General features: G+C 47.9%; 2 protein-coding genes across 2 annotated transcripts in view; one reads left to right on the forward strand and one right to left on the reverse strand.

Annotated features, from left to right (window-relative positions):
* SERINC3 (serine incorporator 3) overlaps positions 1-23,896 on the forward strand; it is a 379,749-nt gene that overhangs the window by 347,663 nt on the left and 8,190 nt on the right. The gene's annotated exons all lie outside the window — the stretch shown is intronic.
* TOX2 (TOX high mobility group box family member 2) overlaps positions 1-23,896 on the reverse strand; it is a 130,471-nt gene that overhangs the window by 33,271 nt on the left and 73,304 nt on the right. The window contains exon 3 of the mRNA XM_004272868.3: positions 13,616-13,861. Within this exon, the coding sequence (XP_004272916.1) occupies positions 13,616-13,861 (246 nt within the window). The remainder of the gene's footprint in view (positions 1-13,615; positions 13,862-23,896) is intronic.

A 23,896-nucleotide genomic window follows, 5' to 3' on the forward strand; every position in this document is an offset into this window, starting at 1 on the left:
CTTCCATGTCTAATCCCGTCTAGCGCTGCTTCTTGGTGGAGTCGAACTAATGCAACCAGAATCCTTGTTTGGGAGAAAACTGTACTTCTTTTGACTTGTATTGAGAAACATACCAATACCTTGCTCAGGGTGGAGGGTGGACCCAAGGATGCTCAGTTTAAACCAAAGGGGCCCTAAACTAACCTCTAAGGCAGGTCCTATTCAGAGAGGAGCCTTCATTCAGCTGAGCTCAGAGGTACGTCTAGATTTGTAGGTCTGGGGACAGATGCTGAACTTGAGGGGATTATGGTGTGAGACCGAACCAAGAGGATCCAGACGCCGAACACGCCATGGGGGCAGGGATGAGACAGAGAGGTCATCACAGTGTCAGTGTGGCCAAGAGGGGACTCGGGAGCACAGACATGTGTCAACATGATGGGTACCCCCAGAAGACCCCCAGGGAAGCAACTTTCTCTACCAATATTTGGGCAGGTAGATTTCTTGGGGGAAACTAGAAAGGATACAGAGTCCTCCATGTGGGCTGGCAGGGAAGAAAAACAGCTCATACACGAAGTGCTTAGAGACAAATAATAGCATTGTTATGGCTACCGTGCTGAGCATTTTATAAGCATTATAGCATTTAATTTTCAAAACAACCCCATAAGGTAAGGGTTACTAACATATCCATTTTATGCACAAGAAAGCTAACGATCAGAGGGGGTGGGTAACTTGCTCAACACAGCAAGCAGCTGGAGGGACTCAGATTTAAATCCAGGTCTCCAGAAGTCCAAAGCCAGTGATATTAATTTTTGCAAAGTACTAACCCCTTTTCAGCAGGCACAGAGACACGGTGTGAGTGTCCAGGGTAAGGGGCCATAGCAGAGGCTAAGCTCCTATTCCCAGAGGACAGTTTCGTTTCTGGTGTCATTGGCTGGCCTTTGGTCACCTGCGCTGTGGATACCTGCGTGGGTGGCAGGCTTCCGCTATGTGCGGAACCTGGGCACAGAACCTGGTCCCTACCACACTGGGGGTTATGAGAAGATACAGTTCCAGTTTACTGTGACCAAGGTCGCAATGGTGGGGACATGCAGAGAAGGGCACAGCCAATTTGCTGGCTGGAGTTAACCCGCTTCTCCTAGCAGGGGCACAGCAAGTAAGAACACATCACGTACACAAGGCAGGTGAAAGGGGGCGGGGAGGAGGAATCTTATGTGCAAAGGCATAGGGGTCTGAGGTCTGGGGTTCCCAAGCGAGAAAAGGAGTCCTGTGGGATGGAGGAGTGACCGCCTCAGGCTGACCCTTTGGGCCCAGGATCTCGGGCAGGGGATGTCGCCCTGTGCCTTTAGCCGAAGCCTAATTCATCAGGTCTAGCTGCTGCCAGGGCTGCAGATGTCGCTTGAGTCTTTTGGTCCGACAACCCATACTCTGTCCGCTCATGATTTCCGAGAACAGGCTGCTCTGACTGCTCTTAGCTGGCACACCGCACAGTCCCCCAGACACAGCTAGCAGAACCCTGCCTCCCGGTCACACAGAGGTCCTGGTGAGCCCCCGGCCCGGGTTCCCTTTCTTTTCCCCCGGTACATGCTGTTTCTAATTCTGCACAGGCCCTTGGTGCACAACGAAAGCCTCGCAATCTAAGGAGATGTGGCCTGAAGTCCTGATCCCAGGCTGCGGAGGGTCCTCACGCCAGGGTTTCTGCTTTGAGGCCTAGCCAAAAGGAGGCGTGGGGGGCTGGGACGAGTCAGGAGCCATAGGCAGAGGTGTGGATCCTCTGGGGAAAAAGGTTTGCAACTGTCACAGGTGTGATGACATTCTCAAGGCAGACAGAAACGCAAGTGACAGTTCTGTGTGTCCTAAAACCACGGAGAACTCAGGACTCGGGTGAGGATGATGGCGATCCAGTGGTTCTGAGCGGGATCAGAATCCCCTGGAGGGCTGGTTAAACACAGGTTGAGGGGCCAGGAGGGGGCCTGAGAATCTGCATCTCTCAACAACTTCCCAGGTGATGCTGATCTTGCTGGCCTTAGGATCCTGTTTTAGATGCAGATACTGCCGGAGCCCCAACGAGAACAATTCCTGGGAGTGCTGACTGTGAAAGGTTCATGGCTGCCTCCTTCTCTAAGAATTGCCCTTGGCCAATGGGAGCCTTCCTGCCTAGGAACTTATGCACATGCCCCACCCATCCTGGCCTGTGACCAATGACTGACACCACACACAGGAGTCTAATTCATGCTTAAGAGCTCCCTATGGAACCAGGTAGACCTCCCTCTGGCACGGATCTGGACACCACCTGGAATATCTCATTTACTCCTTGCAAATATCCCATGAGGAAACTGCAGCACAGAGAGGGTGAGTAGGTGGCTGAGGTCACACAGCTGATCACACATCTGACCTTGGAGCTCCCACCCGACTCTCCCCCAACCACTAGGCTCTGAGCTGCAATGTTGAGGGCACAAGACACTTGGGGTCAAGGGAACGAGGTTCCTGTCCTGCCTCCACCACTTCCTGGCTGTCTCTGGACAAGCCACTTGCCCTCTGAGTCTCAGGTACGCATCTGTTAAATGAGGCTAATTCCATCTCCCTCCAAAGCTGATGAGATAAGGTGGGCCGTAAGATGGAATAGACTACAGGGTCCCCATCTGGCTTACTTACCAACAATAATGTAGGCAGCACTCTACAGTTTGTGAAGTGTTTACACAGGCAGCATTTATTTTTCATTCATTTCTTCACTCACTCAGTCATTCAACAAACCCGTATCGGTCACCTGCTACATCTCACACAAGAAGCTAAGCACCAGGACCATCCATCCACACATCTGGTTCTCACAGCCACCGTGTGGGGTAAATAGCACCAGCTCCACCTCACCTGAGGCTCAGAGAGGGAGTTACGCCCAAGGTCACCCACCAGGGCAGAAGAGACTCCATACTCCCGGTTAAGTGCTACCACTTGGACCCTGGCTGCCACCATCACAGCCGGGGCCACAGCCCAAGCCAGCCGGTGTGCTGAAATCTCTCCCAGGATGCCCTTCCTCTCGAAATGCTCTTGGTGTCTCGACTTCAGGAGTATATCGATGTTCTCTTCTGGAGTCTTAATATTTTGATGAGTTTTATTTGTGCTACTGCCTTTTATAAAGACCCCGAGTTCTAAATGGACAAAGCCACAAGATGAGAAAAAGAGGGCATGGGACTGACTTTTTATTATCCGGCAGAGCAAGGGGAAAATGACTCCAATAGATCTCAAGTTTTATGTGCTCCAGACATTCTGCGGAGCCAGAGATGGTTTCTCAGCAATGCCGATGGTACATTAAAAGCTCATTTTCCCAAACGCGGTACTGAATATGCACTCGGAGGAATGAGCCATTATACTGGGTAATATCGAAGCTGCAGCTGACGAATGTTGCTGAGATTTTCCCTGAATTCTCCCTCGTGACTCGGGAGCAGGTCTCAGAGGGAGAGGTACTCTGCTGAGCTGGGCATCTGGCCCAGAATGGAAGTTAAATGCCTGGCCCTTGCACCCTTCGCGGCCAGAGGGTCACGGCTCCGATTAGGAGCCTGGCAAGGGGTGGGGAGGATGGACACCAGAGGGCACCTAAGCGATTGTAAAACATCACAACCGTTTGGTGAATCTCAGCAGAAGAGGTGGCAATTGGGTCTGAATAAGAACATCCAGGCAGGTGTGAAGTTTCCTCCCCTCAGGCTTCTGTTGCTGTTCTCTGGCCCCTAAGGCCCAGCCCCAAGGCCACCACCTCCAGGAAGTCCTCCCTGCTACTACTCTCCTCTGAGCTTGTCAGCACTCCTCTGCTCCTCACTCCAAGCTAGCACCTCACACTTCATGCTGTGGTTACTTATGAACGTGAATGGCTTGACTCAGAGTCGGTTAAAGGGGTTCTCTATCTTGGCTCATTCACCCCCTTGCTCATTCAATAATTCACATGAAGGCTGTACAGGTTGGCTAATGGAGTGCACAGGCTGGGGAGTCAGCCCATCTGGGTTCAGATCTGGGTGCCACCACTTAGTGGTAGTGTAGCCAAGTGATTTATCTCTCTGTGCCTCTGTTTTCTCATCTGCAAAATGGCAACAATAATACCCTTCATCAAGATGAAAGATTAAATGAGATAACAAATAGAAAGGGCTTAAGTTGGTGTCAAGCACATAATAAATGCTACATAAATGTTAGCAGATTACAGATAATTTATCCATTTATTTAGAAAAAGTTCACCGAGAGGACATAGGGGTCAAACAAGGAGTGGTCCTTGCCTTCCAAAGGCCAAGATAAGGAATCCGTGACCACAGGGAGTGTGAGTGGTGCTCCAGGGGGCTAGCCATCATGGTTCTGTTCTTGGAGATGCTCCACATCAGTGAGCTGCTGGCTCTTGTCTGGCACAAGGGTTGTGGGTGAATAAGACAGCCACAGGGAGAGCCAAGCGGACACCAAGCTGAAATCATGGCTGCCATTACCCTTCCCCCTCCCCCAGGCTGTGAGCACCCCAGGGCATCTTTGAATCCCCTGTGACTTAGATACCACCCTGCAGGCAACCTCGATTCACCCCATATACGGCCTGAAGGGTGCAGAGAGCGCTGGGCTTGGAGCCAGAGACCTGGATTCAAGTTCCATATCTACCCTTTTTCTCACTGTGTGACCCTGGACAATAATCTCCCTTCTCCCATTCATTCCGTCGATAAACAGAGATTGAGGGTTACCTGCGAGCCAGGCCCTTGTTAGATGCTGGTGCCAGAGAAAAGCATAAAGCACAGACCCAGCCTTCAGGCTGTGCCGGGCTGGTGGTACAGACGGGCATCTAAATGGCCAACCACATATTTCTATGAACTCAGACTGATCTCACCTTTATTTAAATTTTTGATACACAGTTCATCATATTTTTTGGTGGTAATTTTGGTTTATAAAAATACTGCATGAAAAAAATGACTTATCTTGATTCCTGAGTTTTTGGCCACATCCTCAAGTTCTGTGATGGAGACAAGCGCCTACACCCAGCCCAAAGGATCCAGAGAGCCTCCAAGAGAAGATGACTTCTGAATTGGGTGCTAACGCAGGAGCAGGAGTCCACCAGGTTGACAAGGGGGAAGGGGCTTCCAAGCAGAGGGAACAGCATGCGGTGGTTCTCCAACAGGGGTGATTTTGACTGGGGGCTGCTCCTAGAGGCCAGGGATGATGGGTAGAGGCCAGGGATGCTGCTAGACATCCTCCACTGCACAGAACTGCCCCCACAACAGAAACTGACCCGGCCCCCAATGCTGGTAGGTCCAAGAATTGTGAAACGCCACGCTAAAGCACCAAGGGGTGAAACATCATGGCGCCATGCTACCTTGGGCTGATTCCTTGGCTTCTCTAAGCCTCAGTTTCTGCATCTGAAAAATGGGGATAAAAATGCTGCCTACTTTAGAGGGTTATTGGGAAGAGGCAATGGCACCACATCTGTACACAGCAGGTGCTCAATAAATAGCCCTATCTTTTCCTGCTTTGAACACCCCTCAAACTTTATAGCAAACCCTTCTCAAAAGAGACAGCTTCCCTGGGTTCCAAAGAAAACTGGGACATGGAAAAGAATACGTTTTGTTCTTTCCCGACCTTCCTCTTCGAGAAAACCATGAGTCTTATCTCTCAACGGACGTGAGCCTGTGCGTAGAGAACTAGCCCGTGTGTTGGCTTATCACTGGCCTGAGTTTTAACAGGGACTGAATTTTTATGGCTGCGTTATAAACCTTTGCAAAAACCATTTTTAAACTAAAATACGCTGACAGGTTCTTAACTACTATAGTAGTTAAGTAGTAAATAGTATACTAAATTAAGCATGAGGGATGGGGGTGGTGGTGGGGTGCAAAAGGAAACAAAAGTGCCCTGAAAGAGTCAGTGGAGGTAAAATAATGTTCATTAAAAATAGAAAAACAAACACACAAAAACATCTTTTGTGTTCAACTTCATACTCGTACATCATAATGGTTCCAGTAAAAGGCCATTTCCTCCTGAGATAATAAAAGAATTGAATTTTTCCTTATCGGTCATCTATTTTTCTAGCTGAAGCTATTACTCCCGCTCTGGGGTTGCTAGGCAACAAGAAATATTAATAGCAGCTTTTATTAGCTTAGCTTTTGCAGCCGAGTACCAGAATGAGAAAATGGGAAACATAAATGTGTTACATAAATCTTTCAACCTTTCAGAGCCGGTGTTAGTCTCTGTTTTCATAATGATTTATTGAAGTGATGGTTCATTTATGAGAAAAAGGAGTACAGGATAAGAAAACGGAGCAGTCCCCTGCAGGAGTGTTTGAAAATAAATAATTATAGCAGGGAAGCAAAAGCTGTTTAAAGCCATTTTTCCGAGTTTTATGAAATGTAAAAAGACATTTCTTTCGCTTATTGCCTCTAAAAAACAGGGGGAAGGAGTTTCTTATGGACTCTGCGGAATATAAAGAAACCTCTGGACTCGGGTCCCCCCGCCCCCGTGTAGGATCCTCAGAGGCCCATTTCGGACATAAGTACCCCACTCCCAACCCCAGAGGGAAATTAGCCAAAAACATGGCAACCAGGAAAAGTTCAGGCTGTAGACCCCCTTGCAGACACCCTACTTTTACTAAGATGGATTCTTCCCCTGCTCACGCAGCCAACAGGAGTTGGGTTCGGGGCCCTCGCTTTCTTGGCAAGCAGTGGAACTGTCACTTTGCTGTTGCTCTCAAGCGCTGAGCCTTGACCAAGGCCCTAGTTTAATGACTATGCCCGTCCCCTGTCCACCCCCAGCCTCTGACCTGCCCTCCCCGACACCCACCTCTTGGACCAGCCCCACGTTGGCAACGCAGCCTAACAACGGCTCCAGCAAAGCCGACTGCAGGCAGGTCAGGCTGGACAAACACAGATACCCAAACCTCATCAGTAAAATGAATAAATTAATAAATAGAGTAGCTTACATTTATTGAATGCCCACTGTGTGCCAGGCAACTGGGTACTTGCCTACATCTGATCGTTGAATCTCCATAAGCTCCAATAAGGCAAGTAACACTACCTCCATTTTACATATGAAAAAACCTGAGGCGCCGGGGCAGTTAACCCCTGGCTCTGGGTCACAGGGTGGAAGGTAACAAATGGTGGAACTGCGTTTTAAACTTAGGTTGGCCTAACCCCAGAGCCCACGCTCCTAAATACTGGGTAATACTATACATCAAGGAAACAAAACACACACACACACACACACACACACACACACACACACACACACACACACAAAATATGATCACAAATTCCTGCCCTGCCCTGCATTCATGCCCTTCTGCAATGTGACTCTGCCATTTCTCCCTTCAAGAGGTGGGGTCTATTTCTGGACATGAGCAAATATGATGCAAGCTGAGGTTTGAAGTGGTTGCACATGGGAGCCTCTTTCTTGATGCTCTTGGGAGCCCTGGGGCCATCACCATGTGAACAAGCCTAGGCCACCATGTGACGAAAAACCTGTGACCACGTCATCCCCATTGACCCCAGACAACTGCTGAGACGTGAACAGGGCCATCTGAGGCCACGCAGCTCCAGCCAAGCTGCAAGCTGACCGCAGAAGTCAGCCAAGCCAGTCCAGATCAAAAGAACTACCTTGCTGACCCACAGAAGCACAAGAAATAGTAAAAGTTCATTGCTTGCTTTAAGCCACTAAATGTTGGGGTAGTTTGTTACACAGCAAAAACTAACTGATTCAATTGTAAAACAACGACAACAACGAAAAACAAATCATGCATTAAGGGCAATAAAATGAATGAATAGGTTGGACTAGGCGGGGGCGGGGTGGGCAGGGGGAGGTGTCTCTACTGGTCCTGTGGCTCAGAAGACCAGACGACCAAAGGTTGGGGGTCTTTGGTCCCTTTTTCTTAGATTCCAGAGGGGATCCCCTGCATCTCAATTTGTGAGAATCAAATAGAGGGAGACCAAGTCTCCTGGGTGGAGAAGGAATAAGTCAGGGAAGGCAGGAGGACAGAGAGAGGAGATTGGAGGGGAAGAGTGAGAACAGAAAGAGAAGGGGGAAGGAGGTGGGGGGGGTGAATATTAAGGATCCTCCCCGGTCAATACACAGGCCCTGCCCATAAGCTCTGAGCCCTGCCCCCAGGCTCCGGACCCTAAGCCAGGGCTGCAGGCTCTCTCACGGGAACCACCTCCAAGGCTAGGGGGTGAAGTGCAACTAAGAAACTGCCCAGCCCTCTCCCCAAAAGCCCCTCCTAGGATCCTATCCAGGAAAGACCCTTCACTTGCGGTATGGCCCCCAGCCCTCTCTGTGCAGGGAGAAGGTCCAGCCTTGGCGAGACAAGTTGGGAGAGAGCCCTAGAACGCAAAGGGTCTAAAACTACCAGGCTAGCACTCAGGATTTTAATCCAAGTTGATAAGTTTTGAGCCCCCCAGGCCAGTGGCATGTGTTGCGGTGGTAGCAGGGTCTCTCCAACCCCAAACCCATATGCTTATCCAGAGTGTCACAGCTGGCAAAGCAATTATCCCCATTTTCCTATCTGTGAGTTCACCAGAGATGGAATCCCAATCCGCATTCTGTAGATGGGAAAACTGAAGCTGGGAGAGAAGTGACTTATCCAAATTCCCTGAGAAAGCGGTAAACGAGAGTCGGTGCTGGAGGAGAATGTTCGAACGACGGCTGTGCGCCACCCCTGTGCTAACTGAAGCCCGAGCCTGGACCACAGAATTTTAGTGACCCACAGGGCTCATCTTAGGGAGACCCCACATTTCCCAGATCACCGGAACGCATGGCTGATTCTGCCAGAACTCACTTCCCATCGAGCCCCGTCTCCACCTGCCCAAGGCTCTCCCAGGAGTGTCTCGAGTCTCGAAAAAGGTACAGGTTCCCCAGGAACTTATCTGGGGGCATCAAGCTTTGTCCCTTCCCAGGATAATTCCCTTCTGGGTAAGCCAGGACCGTAAGCTCGAGCATTTCCCAAGGACGGCTGCAAAGTAAATTATTTCAGACTTAACAGAGGCTGCGTAATAAATTCCACTCTTCTAGTTTCTTTGGGTATTTTAGAAACTGATTTATACATACAATATCTCTCTCAAAATGAGACAATCAACACAGGATAAAATTATTGAGTTATGAAAATAGGGGTCAGATGGAGGTGCGGTGCTTTAAATTAAACTGGCAAAATATATCTTTCATACTAAATTGACTTTTTTTGTCTTGGAAATGAATGTTTAATCAGTTAAGATGCTGAAGTCGAGGGAGAAGCCTTAAGCATATTTAATTTTGTAAAAGGAGCCCGCTGCTCCTTGTATAGGACTCCCGCCGGCAGCCATACCTTTAAAGCAGAAGAGCCGACTCCCATGCATGCTGGGAGACCACGCGGGCCGGGCAGGGGACCAAAAGGAATTGGTGGCCTCTGGCATCAGAGCCAAGAGGGCTTGGTGTTAATGAGATGGCTGTCAAACACCTTGGCCTCATCCACTGCTCCAAGGACCACATCCTTGACATCTCAGCCTGTGCAGAGAGCACCTGAGGCATCCTGGTCATGGGCACATCCTCTGTGCCACTGGTGACCCTGCAGCCGAGCTGCTCCATCCCTTGGGCACCTGCTAAAACTGAGAGGTGCGTGGTAGACAGCTGCAAGTAAATTCTGGTTTTGTGACCTAATAACTATGTTATACTCATTCATTCATAAAATACATAGACTACTAGTGTCAGGTCATCACTTCCTTTAGGAAGCAATAACCCCACATCTGAGCCAGCTGCCTCTTCTAGGGGGACAGAGCAACATGCACTGATTCTATCAGAGCATTTACTGCATTTTCGAAAATGGGCTCTTCACCTGTCTCTCCACCTGCACCAGGAGTTCCTCAAGGGCATTTTGTAGATCCAGAGTTCAGAACAATGCCTGGTACCTAGCTGGCTCTCAATCAAGGCTGATCACTGTGGTTAAGTCCAAAAATGGCCTCTTCAAGACATCAGATTCTAATCCCTGGAACCTGTAAATGGTACTGTATTTGGAAAAAAGAGTCTCTGCAGATGTGATTAAGTTAAGGCTCTTGGGATGGGGAGATGATCCTAGATTATTCCTAAATGCCCTAAGTACTTAACCATCCTTATAAGAAAGGCAGAGGGAGATTTCACTGACAGAAGAGAAGGCGATGTGATGACAGGCAGGGATTGGAGTGATGCAGCCACAAGCCAAGGACAGCTGGCTATCACAAGAGGCCAGGAGAAGTATGGGATGGATTCTTTACCAGAGTCCCTGGAGGAAGGTCACTCCTCCTGACACCTTGATCTTGGTCCAATGATACAGATTTTGGACCTCCATCTTCCAGAGCTGTGAGAGAATAAATTTCCGGTGTTTTTTTTTGGCGGCACGCGGGCCTCTCACTGTTGTGGCCTCTCCCGTTGCAGAGCAACAGGCTCCGGACGCGCAGGCTCAGCGGCCATGGCTCACGGGCCCAGCTGCTCCGCGGCATGTGGGATCCTCCCGGACCGGGGCACGAACCCGCGACCCCTGCATCGGCAGGCGGACTCTCAACCACTGCGCCACCAGGGAAGCCCAATTTCCGTTGTTTTTAAGCCACCGAGTTTGTGACAATTGCTAGAGCAGCCACAGGAAACTAATACAATCACCTACCTGCTCTGAGCCGCCATTTCCTCACTGCAGTCGTTCCTGCCTCGCTCGGAACTTGGGAGCATTACGTGGGAAAATGTTTGTAAAGCCTCCTGCACAATGCTTAACATCTAGAGGGTGCTGACACAAATTCCAGCATCACCCACATAGCAGCACATCCATACACACAGACACACACCTTCAAGCTTCAGCTCAGACACATTTAAAACAATTGTTTTCAAGGGTGCTTTGTCCCTCTTTTGCCATATAGTCCCAATGGATGGACACGTTCTTATTTGGTTTCCTACTTGGTCCGGCAGCCTTCCCCTGGGGAAAATAGTTTGGCTTATCTTTCATTTCATAACGAGGGAATATAAAACCCAGTGAACCCTTGAAAACTCTCACTAATGGAAGAATTAAAGCTATCTGAATTTGTGAAGCATCTTAAACATGCACTAGTTTTTAAAGAAATCTGGAAAGTGGCTACAAAGTACCTATTTGGACTGAGCCCAACAAAAGCATTTTCTAGGAGGAAGGATCGGGGTGGGGGGGGTCATCTCTGATAAACAGATAATATCCTTTGTAATTATCAGAGCTATTATAACCAGGTGGCCCTACCAAGGTACCTGTGAGTATCTGCAGTCTGTTCCTTTAGGTAAATGAGACTAATGGGAAAACACTGCCATTGGGTTACAGTGGGAATTCATTTTTATGACTAATAATAACAATAGCAAACATTCCCTGATTGTTTACTCTCTGCCAGACATTTGTTAAGACTTTACATACATTATCTCAGATACACGTCACTGCAAGAAAAGAGGACTGAAGCTCAGGATGTGGGACCAGGATTAATACGGGTCCGTGGGATGCCGGAGCCCACGCATTTATCACTAGCCCACACTGTCTCCACTGACCACCAGCATCCCAGACCAGTGACACTGTGGACCAGAACTGCAGCTAGACGCACCCCTTATCCACGGCCCTCCCCAGGGTACACACCAGAGACGTCTGCAGGGCCCCGCCCCTGCCTCTGTTACCATAAATCCCGAACCAGGACGGTCTGGAATTGTGAGGTTTTTGTTAGGAAATTAGCTGGGCAAGCAGCTAAGGTAAAAGCGTTGTAACAAAGTGGAATTAAAACCACATGGCTGTGGAATCCGCAGGTCTCAGAGAGGGAAGGGGAAGCGGAGAACCTGCATTATTGATGGGCTCGTTCCTCAACAAATGGAGCATCAATTTCCATTGAGCACTTTAGTCAGACCCCGAACAGTATAAAATGTGGGGCTTGAGTTGGCTTCCTCCCTCCCTCCCTCTCTCCTTCTCTCCTTTTACGTCTCACTAGCTTCGAAAAGACAAAAGTGACGCGGCTCTCAAAAGTATACATAGAGTACACCAGGTTTTTTTTTTAAGCAAGGAGATTTGGCGGTAATAAGAGTAAACAATAAATAAATAAAATACAGTTAAGATTGTTAGACGATAAACTGTATACCTGAAGGTCCCAGGCATCTGCTAGAATTGGGCCACACATTTGGCCATGACCTCTGAGCAGCCTCTGCAGAGATAAACATGATCCATCCAACATCATGTGATCCTGACGGGAAATCAATTTAGGGGCCCCTCCTCCCCTCCACAGGTGTGTTTGTGACAAAATCAAGGACTGCTTCCTCCTGGACACAGTGGTGGGTCCAGCCGTGCTGTCATGGTCCTCCCTGGAAGGCCCAAACTGTCACCTGCCAGAGACATCAGGGGAGATGCTGGCTGCTGGAAGCCTTCATGCCTGCTGCGCAGATGACACTAACGATACTGCTGGAGTTCCTGGATCCAGCTATGCCTGAAACCCTCTGTCCACCCCTGGATATTTCAGTCTTTTTTTCTGCGTCAGCTCATTTGAGTTTGATTACTGTCACTTAGGAATGAACTTAAGGGTTGTGACTAGCTGTGAAGGAAAAAGCAAAAATAAACACACATCACAGTCATTCAGGAGAAGTACTAGAATTCCCTTAAGGAGATTTTCCCGTTGTACAAAAAAATCTCTACTGATCTTCTATAGGTCTTGATTGTTCAAAGCAACCATCCATGCTGAAGAATCATACATTTCCTCAGCATGGTATCCAGGATCTTCATGATCAGGCCCTGCTAGTTTTCACTCCTCTCTCCCTATATAGCTCCATGTCCTTTCTCTCCAGCCCAATAAAAAGAATGACCTACATGCCACTCCTAAGCACAGCATGAGGCTCCTGCCTCTTGCTTTTGTACATGCTGTTCCCTCAGCCTGCAAGGTCCTTCCCTTCCCTGGTCTGCCTGCCAAATTCCCACACATCCTCAAAACTCTAAGTCAGTAATCACCCTCTTCCCTGCTAGCTGGAGCAATACGATATTTTAAAAATAATCTGATTCTATTTATATGAAATGTGCATAACAGGCAACTATATAGTAGATCAGTGGTTGCCTAGGGCTAGATGATGGGGGCATTTGGGGATGATGGTTAAAGGGTATAAGGTTTCTTTTGGGGGTGATGAAAAGGTACTAAAATAGAGTGTGTTGATGGTCACACAACTCTGTGAATATTCTAAAAGCTACCGAACCATATACTTCAAATAGGTGAATTGTATAGTAGGTGAATTATATTTCAATAATAAAGACTTTTTTTTTTTTGGCCACACCAAGCAGCTTGTGGGATTCTTAGTTCCCTGACCAGGAATCGAACCCAGGGCCCCTGCAGCAGAAGCACAGAGTCCTAACAGTTGGACCGCCAGGGAAGTCCCCCTCAATAAAGTCTTTAAAAAATAAAAATAAAGACGAGACTATACTATTACAAAAATAATAAAACAAATAATACCGAGATATTATAAACTCAGCTTCAGAAATAAGTAGTGTGAGGACATAAATTTCCCTCCATGCCCACCCCCAATATTCTGCAGACCCCCATGCAAGTAACCAACCGAGCCCAGACCCTGCCCATGAGCAGAGGGTCCTCAGCAAGGCACTGACATTCTGCTCCCCATCAACTCCCTTTCCTGCTGTAACCAGCAGGAACCGTGGCAGGTAAAAGGGACTCACCGTGGGCAGCTGGCCTGATAGCAGGTGGCTGTCCTGGGCCAGCATGTTGGACACCATGATGGCTGGGAGGTCCATGGCCTGGTAGGAGTAAGGAGGGAGCAGCCCGTTGGGCGTGAGGCCGTGGCACAGTGAGTGGTAGCCGGCTTCGTGGTCCCCCAGGTGCAGGAGGGATGGCTCGGGGAGGTTGGGAGGTGTTATTGGGGGGATCTCATAGTCTTCGTTGCTCTCGTTCTGGCTGTTGTAGGTCTAAAACATCAAAAGGGCATGTTGTTGAGGGTCAATGTCTTACAGCTGCAGAACAGGTTTGACAGCACCAAAAATAGCAACAATGATAACCCCTTGGCAAAGGAGAGAGGGGATGATCCCTCTGCAAGGCACACAGTCAAGATGGCCCAGTCAGACTCCTGACCCATCCCCAAATGGGTGCTTCCTCCTACTGTACAGCCTGTATACAGAAACCTGCCCTCCTGGAGAATGGGGTCAGCTCCTGTTCACCTGTTCTTCTCTGTTTTCCCACCAGATCTGGCCCCTGCAGCCCACCATGAATCCATCTGTCCACACCCACCCATTTTACAGATGGAAAAACTCAGGTCCAAGAGGAAAGCAGCCCATGCAGGGCTAGTAGAAGACCTGGGAGTGGAGCTGAAGTATCCTGACTCCCTGCCCCATGGTCTTCCAGGGCAGCTGGGCGACCTTCTCTTATATGTTCCCAACTGGGTCCTCTCTTGGTCTTTCTCATCTTGGTAAACGGTAAAAACATTCCCCCAGGAGCACAAGCTACGAGCCACACTGGACACCTTCCTTTCCAAACATTATTTGTTCCTTTTTCCCACCTCACTGCACTGACCAGGAAGCTCCATTACAATGCTGAATAGAAATGGTAAGAGTGGACACCCTTGCTTTTTTCCTTATCTTAAGTAGCTCAATATTTTCACCACTAAGCATGATTTGCCATAGGTTCTTACAGGTATTTTATAACAGGTTAAAGGCATTCCTTTTTCTTTCAATCTTGCATCAAATTTTAATTTTATTGAATTCCTTGTCCCTGCATCGACTGAAAGTCTCAAGTGACTTTTTCCTTGAATTCAGTTAATATGGTAAATTGCTACACTCGGTTTTTCTAATGTGAAAACAACCCTGCATTTCTGGAATAGACCCTACTTGGTCACTTTATGCATGATTAGATTTTGATTGCTGATATTCTGTTTAGGATTTTGGCATCTAGTTCACGAGTAAGATGGGCCTATGATTTTCCTTTTTCATACTGCCTTTGTTGGGTTTTAGTACCAAGGTTATGTTAGCCTGGGGAATCATTCCGCCTCTTCTGTGCTCTGAGAGCGATTAGACCTAGGAGAAGAGTTATGTGTGAACTGCAAGACGGATCCAAGAAAACATGAAGGAGAAGTTTCAAGGTATAGAGGACAAAGTGAGGGTGTCTAATGGACATCTGTTCAATCAGCCTTCTGGAGGGAGAACAGTGAGAATGGGGCAGAGGAATAACTGAAGAGATAATGGTTGGGAATATTCCAGATGAAGGACACCAAAGGTCCTGGTGAATATGATAGTAAATCTTACAACAGTCATAAAATATAATGTGTAGAGAAGGAAAAAAACATGAAACCACAACAGCATACGAGAAATAAATCTTCTAACATCCTTATATTCTTTGGTAAATTAAGTATGTGTATTAAAATAGCTAGGGCAGTTGAAGCCCATTACAATATCTGGGTCTTGGTGGGTAGGCTTTCAGTAAATATTTGTTGGATGAGGTCACTGAGGGGGTGGGGATGGGTAGGATTCGAGTGGAGTTATGGTGGGAAGAAGGCCCACATGGTCTCTAAAACACCTGCTTGTTGTTAACGCCTCTCTTCTCGGGCATCTGTGAACCTCACCACAATTCCTGGGGAAGAGCCCTAGACTGCCCTTTATAGCCACAGAAACATGCTCCGAGAGGTAGTGCCTAGCCACACTCATGCCCCCACCTTGGACCCAGAGCCCAAGCCACCTCTTGCTTCCTGGCTCCCTCTGCAGGGATCCTGTGAGATTATTTCACGGGTAGGCAAACAGCAGGCCAGGAAGCAGTGACCTTGCTGGTGGCAAAGGGCATCCGGAGCCATCAGGAATAGGATCCAGTCTTCTGACCCCAAGATCTGGCTCCTTCCTACCACATGAAGTTGCTTCCGAGAGCTGGTCCAAGCTGGACCGTCCCCTGCCTAGTTGCTCTATATGCATACAACCAAAGTTATATATCTCGTACTGCACGATCTTAGCCTGTCATTGCTCTCTCTCAGCTCAGTTTCCATACTCGCACAAAGGGGGACAGGGGATGGGCTCATCCACCTTTCAAGCTCCATGGCTAAGTATACACATTAGCTGTTCTATCGATATCCATGGGATTTCAATCCAATTTGATGGGAGTCCCCCAGCTGGTGCCTGGGAGTAACAGAAGGACCAGGAGAGGGCCCAAGGAAGATCCCGTTTCTCCTGATCAAGCTTGACACATAGGTGGAAACCATGTCCTGGTAGGTCTCAGCTCTACCATAAACAATTTCCTTGAGCAGTTTTTTCAATCAGGGAATATAAATATCTAACATTTATTGAGTATATAGTATGTGTCAGGTGTGAGCGCTTTACAAAAGTTTAATGCATTTAATTCTCACAACATCGTTGTGAAGGAGGTTCTGTTATTATACAGCCATTTTATGGATAGAGACACTAAGGCACAGGGAGGGGAATTCACCTGCGAAAGTCACACAGTTAGAAAAAGGTCTCACTCCCTCCTCCCCTAATTTACACTGTCTGCAAAGGAAGGCAACGCTTTCTAGTCTGTGAGTTGGATCCTGAGACTCTGGGTCCTAACAATCCTGAGAGGCAGTGCCGATCAAGGCCAAAGTGAGGGCTTGGGCACCAAGAAACAGGCTTTGGTCCAGCCTTGTTATTGATGAGCTTGGGAAAGTAACTCCTCCCACTAAAAGGTGAAGATCAAAAGCCCGTTTTCTTACACAGGACCCCAATCCAATGCTCTCCCTTTCTGTCTCTTACCCAGAATATAGCCCCCATTGCTAGTTACTGATCACCCAATATATGGTGGGTGTTTTATGTGCACATCATCTCTAATTATTTTTTCTCCGTAATTTCCTAGGTGTGTAACAAATGGTATGTGTCTCTAATATCCCAGCTGTGTCTACAGTGACCTCCTATGTCTCCTTAATTACAAGTGTGTGTCACCTATGATCTCCCTAATTCCCCAAGTGTGTCTAAACTGACCTGGGACATCCCTCAAATTCCCCAGGGAGGTCTACCTCGATGTGGGTGTCTCCCTAATTCCCCAGGTAGGCCTGCCCTGAACTATTTGTCTTCCAGCTTTATTAAGATGTAATTGACATATAAATCTCAAATTGTTAAACGCATCCTGTATTTATCCTCATTCACAGGTCAAAAATTAATCCCCATTCACATGTCAATGTAATTGACATATAAATCTCTAATTGTTAAACGCATCCTGTATTTATCCCCATTCACAGATCAAAAAAATCAAGATCTAGAGGCTTCGCCCAGGTTACAACTAGGAGGTAACTGGGTCTGATCCGTATCTTCTCGTATTGCTGTGACAGTAGCAACCTCTTTAAGGACCCTCCAAGCATCAGTCTCCCCCTCTGAGTCTATGTCCACTCTGCTCCCAGTGCCCATTCCTCAAATAAAGACCTTCTGAACACTCCCTGCCTAAACACTAGTATGTCTCTACTGAAAAAGAGACAGAAAGAGAGAGGTCCCTCCAAACATCTTAACATGGTCCCCAAGGGTGATGAAAATGCTTCAGATTGTATTTTGATGCATTTTGGTGCATATATGCAGGTGTTAATGTAACTTCACCTTTACGTGCCTCTCTTCCAAGACAAGATACCCAAAGGTCAAATGGTATAATTTTGTGGTTAAGGATATGAATGGTACATAATTTGGTGAAGGGAGATGGATTGCTCTAGGGAGCAGAGAGGGGAAGGGGGAGAAATACCCCCAAGAAATCAGAAATGGCTGGAGAGAAAGCACTCTGTACCCTTCTATGCCTGGCGCCTCGCTAGTAAACCCCCCACCTCTGATGTGAATGCAACCATCCGCCCCGTCTGCACCCTCACCAAGACAGCTGAGCAAGGCTCTGGCCAAATTTCACCAGAAATCACGCTCACCAGCTCTGCGCGGGATCTTCGTGCTGCTGGGAACCGCTCCCTCCCACCTTGTTAATCTCCACGATGATTCTCCCCAGAGTAGTTCTCTAACTCCCTTTCTGCCCCTTTGCAGATGACCAGTCACCTTCTACTTCATTCACAGGGAAAACAGAAAATAGCTTCCAAAATGTCCTGACACCAGAACCACAAACCTGCCCATCTGGCACCAACTTGCCTCCTGTTTTGATGCCAGAAGAGCCAGCCCTACTTCTTCCGAAGGCCAATCTCCCTACGTGTGTATGAATGGTCCTACCCCGTCCTTTCTCCCTCTGCCCCAAGGACCTTGGTCATTCCATTAACCGTTCTTGTTCCTGGCTCTTTGGCCTCCCCTCCCTGCTGGACTGACACAGGCTCAACTCTCTGGTCTTACACACCCCCCCATCCCTCTGCAGCTGCCACCATCTCTCCTCCGGTCCACACCCATCTTCTGGAAAGGGCTGTCCTCACCCATTGGCTCCCCTCCCTTGTCTCCCATTCACTCCATAGCCCACTGCAACCTGCATTCTCTTCCCTCCATGCCCTCACCAACCAGTGAGCTCCATGGCACCAGATCCAACTGGCTTTCTTTTCCAGCCACGTCTCATCTGTCCCCTCAGCAGTGACAGTCCAACGAATCCCTTTCCTTCATCTTGCAAACATCCCTCCTTTAGCCTCCAGCACCTCGTGCTTTCAGTTATCTGCCCACCTCCTTGCTTCTCTGTCTCCAGTGTCAACTCCTTCTCTGCCAGCCACGTTGGAGTTTCTTGGGTTCAGTCCTGAGTGTTCTGCTCTTCCTGCCCTACACCTTCTCCCCAGGTGGACCTCACACAGTCTCAGTTTCAACTTCCATCTTGATGCCGCATTTCCACCTCCAATTTTGGTCACTCATCTGAGTTCCAGATCTGAGCATCTAAATGCCTACTCAATGCTCCCACTTGATGTCTCACAAGCATCTCAAAGTGAACATGTGCAAAGCTGCAATCACGATGCCCCTTCCCCCAACCTGCACCTGTGTCTCCCTCATCCTCCACCCAGTTAATAAAGCCACGAACTGGGGGCTTACCTTCAGTCACCCCTCAAGTCCAATGAAACTCCTCTGAAATATCTTTTAAACCTATCCATTTCTCTCCATTCACACTATCTTGGTCCAGGCCACCAGCATCTCTTACCTGGGGAACCGCAACAGCTTCCTTACTGGTCTCCCATAGCCCACTCTTGTCCCCACCAATCCATTCCCTTCATGCAGCCAAACGGGTCTCTTGAAAGATGATCATCTCACCACATAACTCCCACACTTACAAGGCTTTGACGGCTCGCCTCTGTCCTAGGATAAAGTCCATAGAACCAAACATGGCTTGTAAGTCTTCACCTGGCTTGGCTCCCATCACCCTTCTAGCCACAGGGACGTTTCCTGCCTCCAGGCCCTCACACAGTCTGTTCCTTCTGCTAGAATGCTTTGCCCGTCACTCGCTCTTCCTTCATCTGGCCCATTCCTACTCATCCCTCCGCCATAGGTTTGGTTTAAATGTCTTCCCTGACACTCTCTAGAGTGTCACACACCCTGCATTTCTTCTTGGAAGTACTCATCAGATTTGTAGCTAACTTCTTGTATAATTATGTGTTTAATGTTTAATGTGAGTTCTGCCGGGACAGCCCTTATATGTCCTGTTTCCCAGCAACTGGCACGAAGTCAGAGCTAAATAATTAGCTGGATGGGTGAATGAGCCACGTCCTATGGCAGGTGCCATAAGCATGCATCTCACTCGACCTCCGTGACTGCGCTGGAGGTGGCCATTACGCTGCTATGTAGCAGTAGCCATTAGGTATGTAGCCATTACTGCTGCTACAGGAGGCAGTACAGTGTAAGTGGTCCAGTGCCTTGAATTCTGGCTCTGCCACATACTAGCTGTGTGGCTTTGGGCAGGTTACTTAACCTCCCTGTGCCCCAGTTTCCTCGTATGTGAAAAGAAGGTAATAACAGTATATACTGTAGGGCTCCTGCAAAGAGTAAATGAATCAACATGCGTAAATTGCTCAGGACACCTCCTGGCACAGAGCCAGCCTGCTCCGTGACGGTTGTTATTGCTGTTGTTATTGTCCTTGCCAGGAGTTTCAGAGACATTAAGGAACTTCCCCAAGGACACAGGACAAGTAGACAGCAGCTCACCCACTCGGTATCCTCACTGTTTTGCCCACCGTGAATGTTCCTAACTCCTCACACCACAGGTCTGTGCAGCACAGGGTGATGTCTGGCTTCAGCCTGACCACCGAGATGGGTGAGGGGCTGACTGCCTTTAGATGGCACTCAGCCACAGGTATCATATCATCCCGGAAAGCAGAGTCCCAGGAAGCCTTCCCCAGACCCTCCCACAGCAACTCCCCTCCTCTCATTCCCCCTCCACAGCCTCATCTGTGCTCCCCATGGCATCCTTATCGCCTGCAATGATTTGCGACTCTTTCCTTCCCTTTAGCTTGTGTCCCCTCCCCACAGACTCCACGGGGGCAGGGGTTAAGGCTGTCTTGTCACCAATGCCTAGCACACAGTAGGTGCTCAATTAGAATGTGATGAATGAGCACATGAAATGGGAGGACGCACCAGGCTTTGGGTTTAGACTTTTCCTGGGGGTTTCCATATCTGCCCCTCCCAACAGACTGGAAGTCCCTCAGTCACCCACTGTTCATGTCTGTGGACTGTCACCTTCCTCTCTACTCCCTGCACCCACAACAGATGCTGTCACATGGCATGTGACAGTAAATGCCAAATGACTGCACGAGTCCATGCCTTTCATTTAAAAAACCAAAACCTTAACACACTGGAACCAGCCCAAATGACCAGAAGCCTTTTCCAAAAATAAGCATATGTTGCATCAAAATATTGGAATCACACAATTATGACAATTCACTTAAAGAGGCAATTAGCACACTTAACAATAACTAACTGTGCAAACACGTACATGCCTCCTCTGAATGCAATTAAATCCTAAACGCGTGACACCTGAATACCACCCCAGCCTGCTATGGATTCATACTGTGTGCCAGTCTCTGGACCCGGTATTTCCACACGCATTCTCCATTTAATCCATATGAGCTCCGCAGGGAAGTGACTGTTCTCTCCATTCTGCAGATGAAGAACATGAAGCTCAGAGAATGAAGGTGTCCCGAGTTATTCTTGGGGTAACAAGAATTATTGTTGGGATTCAAGCCCATGTCTTGTGACTCTGAATCCATCATTTTCCCACACTGGGTCAGAGACCTATTCAAGACTCATATTCCTCACTTCCTCTAAGTAAGAAATGAACCACTCAGTGATGCCTAATTTACTCTCCAGCACGAGTGTCCTCATGAGAATATAGAAAGAGATGCCAAGTTGTAAGAGCTCTAGAAGCTAAAAAGATTAGCAAATCTTACAGGGAAACTTCCGTAAAGAGTTGTCTTTTCCTATCCACCCATCCTCTCTCAAACACATTCCAGGGACTTCCCTGGTGGCGCAGTGGTTAAGAATCCACCTGCAAATGCAGGGGGCATGGGTTTGAGCCCTGGTCTGGGCAGATCCCACATGCCGCGGAGCAACTAAGACCATGTGCCACAACTACTGAGCCTGAGCTCTAGAGCCCACAAGCCACAACTACTGAGCCAACATGCCGCAAGTAATGAAGCCAGCGCACCTAGATCCCATGCTCCGCAACAAGAGAAGCCACCGCAAGGAGAAGCCTGCGCACCACGACGAAGAGTAGCCCCCGCTCACCGCAACTAGAGAAAGCCCATGCGCAGCAACGAAGACCCAACACAGCCAAAAAATAAATAAGTTAATTAATTAGTTTAAAAAAAATGCATTCCAATCACATTTTCATCCCACCATCCGCCAAAACTGTCTGGCAAGGTCGCCAGTGACCTCCATGTTACTAAGTCCAATGGTCAGATCTCAGTCCCAACTGTCCACGTTGACCTTCTCAGAAGCATTTGACACACTTGGCCACCCTCCTTCTCCTGGGAATAAATTTCTTCAAGTGATTCTAGGACACCACACATGTTGCTCTTCCTAAATCACAGGCCTTTTCTTCTCCATGTCCTTTGCTGGTTCCCATTCTTTCCCTCAACCTATTAATGATGTCACAGAGCTCAGATCCCAGACCTCTTCACTAAATACACTCAGTCCTTGAGGATTTCATCTAAACTCCTGGCTTTAAATACAATTTGTATGCTGCTGACACCCCAGATCATATCTCCAGACCAGACCTCTCTCCTGAACTACAGGTTCATAGAGCCCACTGTATTTGACACCCTTGTTTGGATTTTAATAGACATCTCAAATTTAACACGTCCAAAAGAGAACCTGTCAATCCATGGTTTTCTCCTCCTCAGCTGATGGCAAGTCCATCCTTCCAACTGCTCAGGCCAAATGCCTTGGAGCTATCCTTTGACACCTCTCTTTCTCTCATACCCTACACCAAATCAGTCAGGAAATCATATTCGCCCCACTTTCAGAACAGATACAAGATGGAACCTTTACGGTCCAAGCCACCATCCTCTTTACCCTGGATGAGTGCAGTAGTCTCCTACCTGGTTTCCCTGCCTCCGCCCTTGCTTTGGTCTATTCTCATTCAGAGACCAGAATTATCCTGTTAAAATGTGAGGTCATGTCATTCCTTTGCTCACCACCCTCCAGTGGCCCCCTTCTTACTCAATTATAACAGGGTCCTCAGCAATTCCATTCCTGGGCATATATCCAAAAAAGACAAAAACACTCATTCAAAAAGATACATGCACCCCAATGTTCATAGCAGCGTTATTTACAATTGTCAAGGTATGGAAGCAAACTAAGTGTCCATCAACAGATGAATGGATAAAGAAGACGTAGCACATGTGTGTGCATACACACACACACACACACACACACACACACTACGGAATACTACTTGGCCATAAAAAGAATGAAATTTTGCCATTTGCAGCAACATGGATGGGCTTGGAGGGCATTGTGCTACGTGAGATAAGTCAGACAGAAAAGGACAGACTGTATGGTATCACTTACATATGGAATCTAAAAACACAACAATCTAGTGTATATAACAAAAAAGACCCAGACGCACAGACACAGAGAAGAAACTAGGGGTTACCAGCGAGGAGAGGGAAGGGGGGGAGGGGGAGTATAGGGGTGGGAGTGGAAAAGGGTTATTATGGGATTATATGAAACCATGTGTGTGAAACTTGTGAAAATTGTGAAGCACTGTAGAGTTTAAAGAATCTTTCATTCAATAAAAAAAGAAGAGGGTCCTTATAATGGCTACATGGTCTACTCCCCCACTCCCACGTACATCCCTTTCAGCTTCCCGACATCACCTCCTAATATTCTCCTCGTTCATGCCAGTCTGGCCACACTAGGCATGATTCTGTCTCAGAGCCTTTGCACTGGCTGTTCCCTCTCTCTAGAATATTCTCGTCTTAAATATTCACTGAGCTCATTCCTTCACCCCTCAGGTCTTCACTCAAACCCCTGCTTCTCAATGAGGTTTAACCTCACTGCTCAATTTAAAGTCACAAACCATCAGCCACACTCTACTGTTTGTTTGTTTTTATCTCTTGTTACTTCCTAACATCCTGTATACTGGGTTGGCCAAAAAGTTCATTCAGGTTTTTCATAAGATGTTAAGGAAAAACCTGAACGAACTTTTGGCCGACTCAATATTTTATCAGTTTATTATGTATTACCTGTCTCATCCCACTAGACTATCAGCTCCACGGAGGAGGAGATTTTCACCTGTCTTGTTCACTGCTGTATCCCCAATTTCTTCAACAGTGCCTGGCATGTCATGAGTACTCATAAAGTATTTGATGAATGAATGAATGAATAAATAAACAAATGAACTACTCATCAAATGCCAGAAGAAAGAGTGGTAAGAAAATGAATGGACTGGCAAACCATGAAGATACCCCCTTCTAAGGAGAAGGCTTACTTTTGGCTCTGATCCAAGGGTAAGACACAGGTTGAATCAGTCCAGCACTCCTCCCTTCCTGGAAGTGGTGCATGAAAAACTGTTATCGACTGTCCTTTGTGGGGAGTGAGTGGGAGTGGGGAGGA

This window comes from Orcinus orca, chromosome 16 (genome assembly GCF_937001465.1).
Source record: "Orcinus orca chromosome 16, mOrcOrc1.1, whole genome shotgun sequence".
Taxonomy (NCBI): Eukaryota; Metazoa; Chordata; class Mammalia; order Artiodactyla; family Delphinidae; genus Orcinus; species Orcinus orca.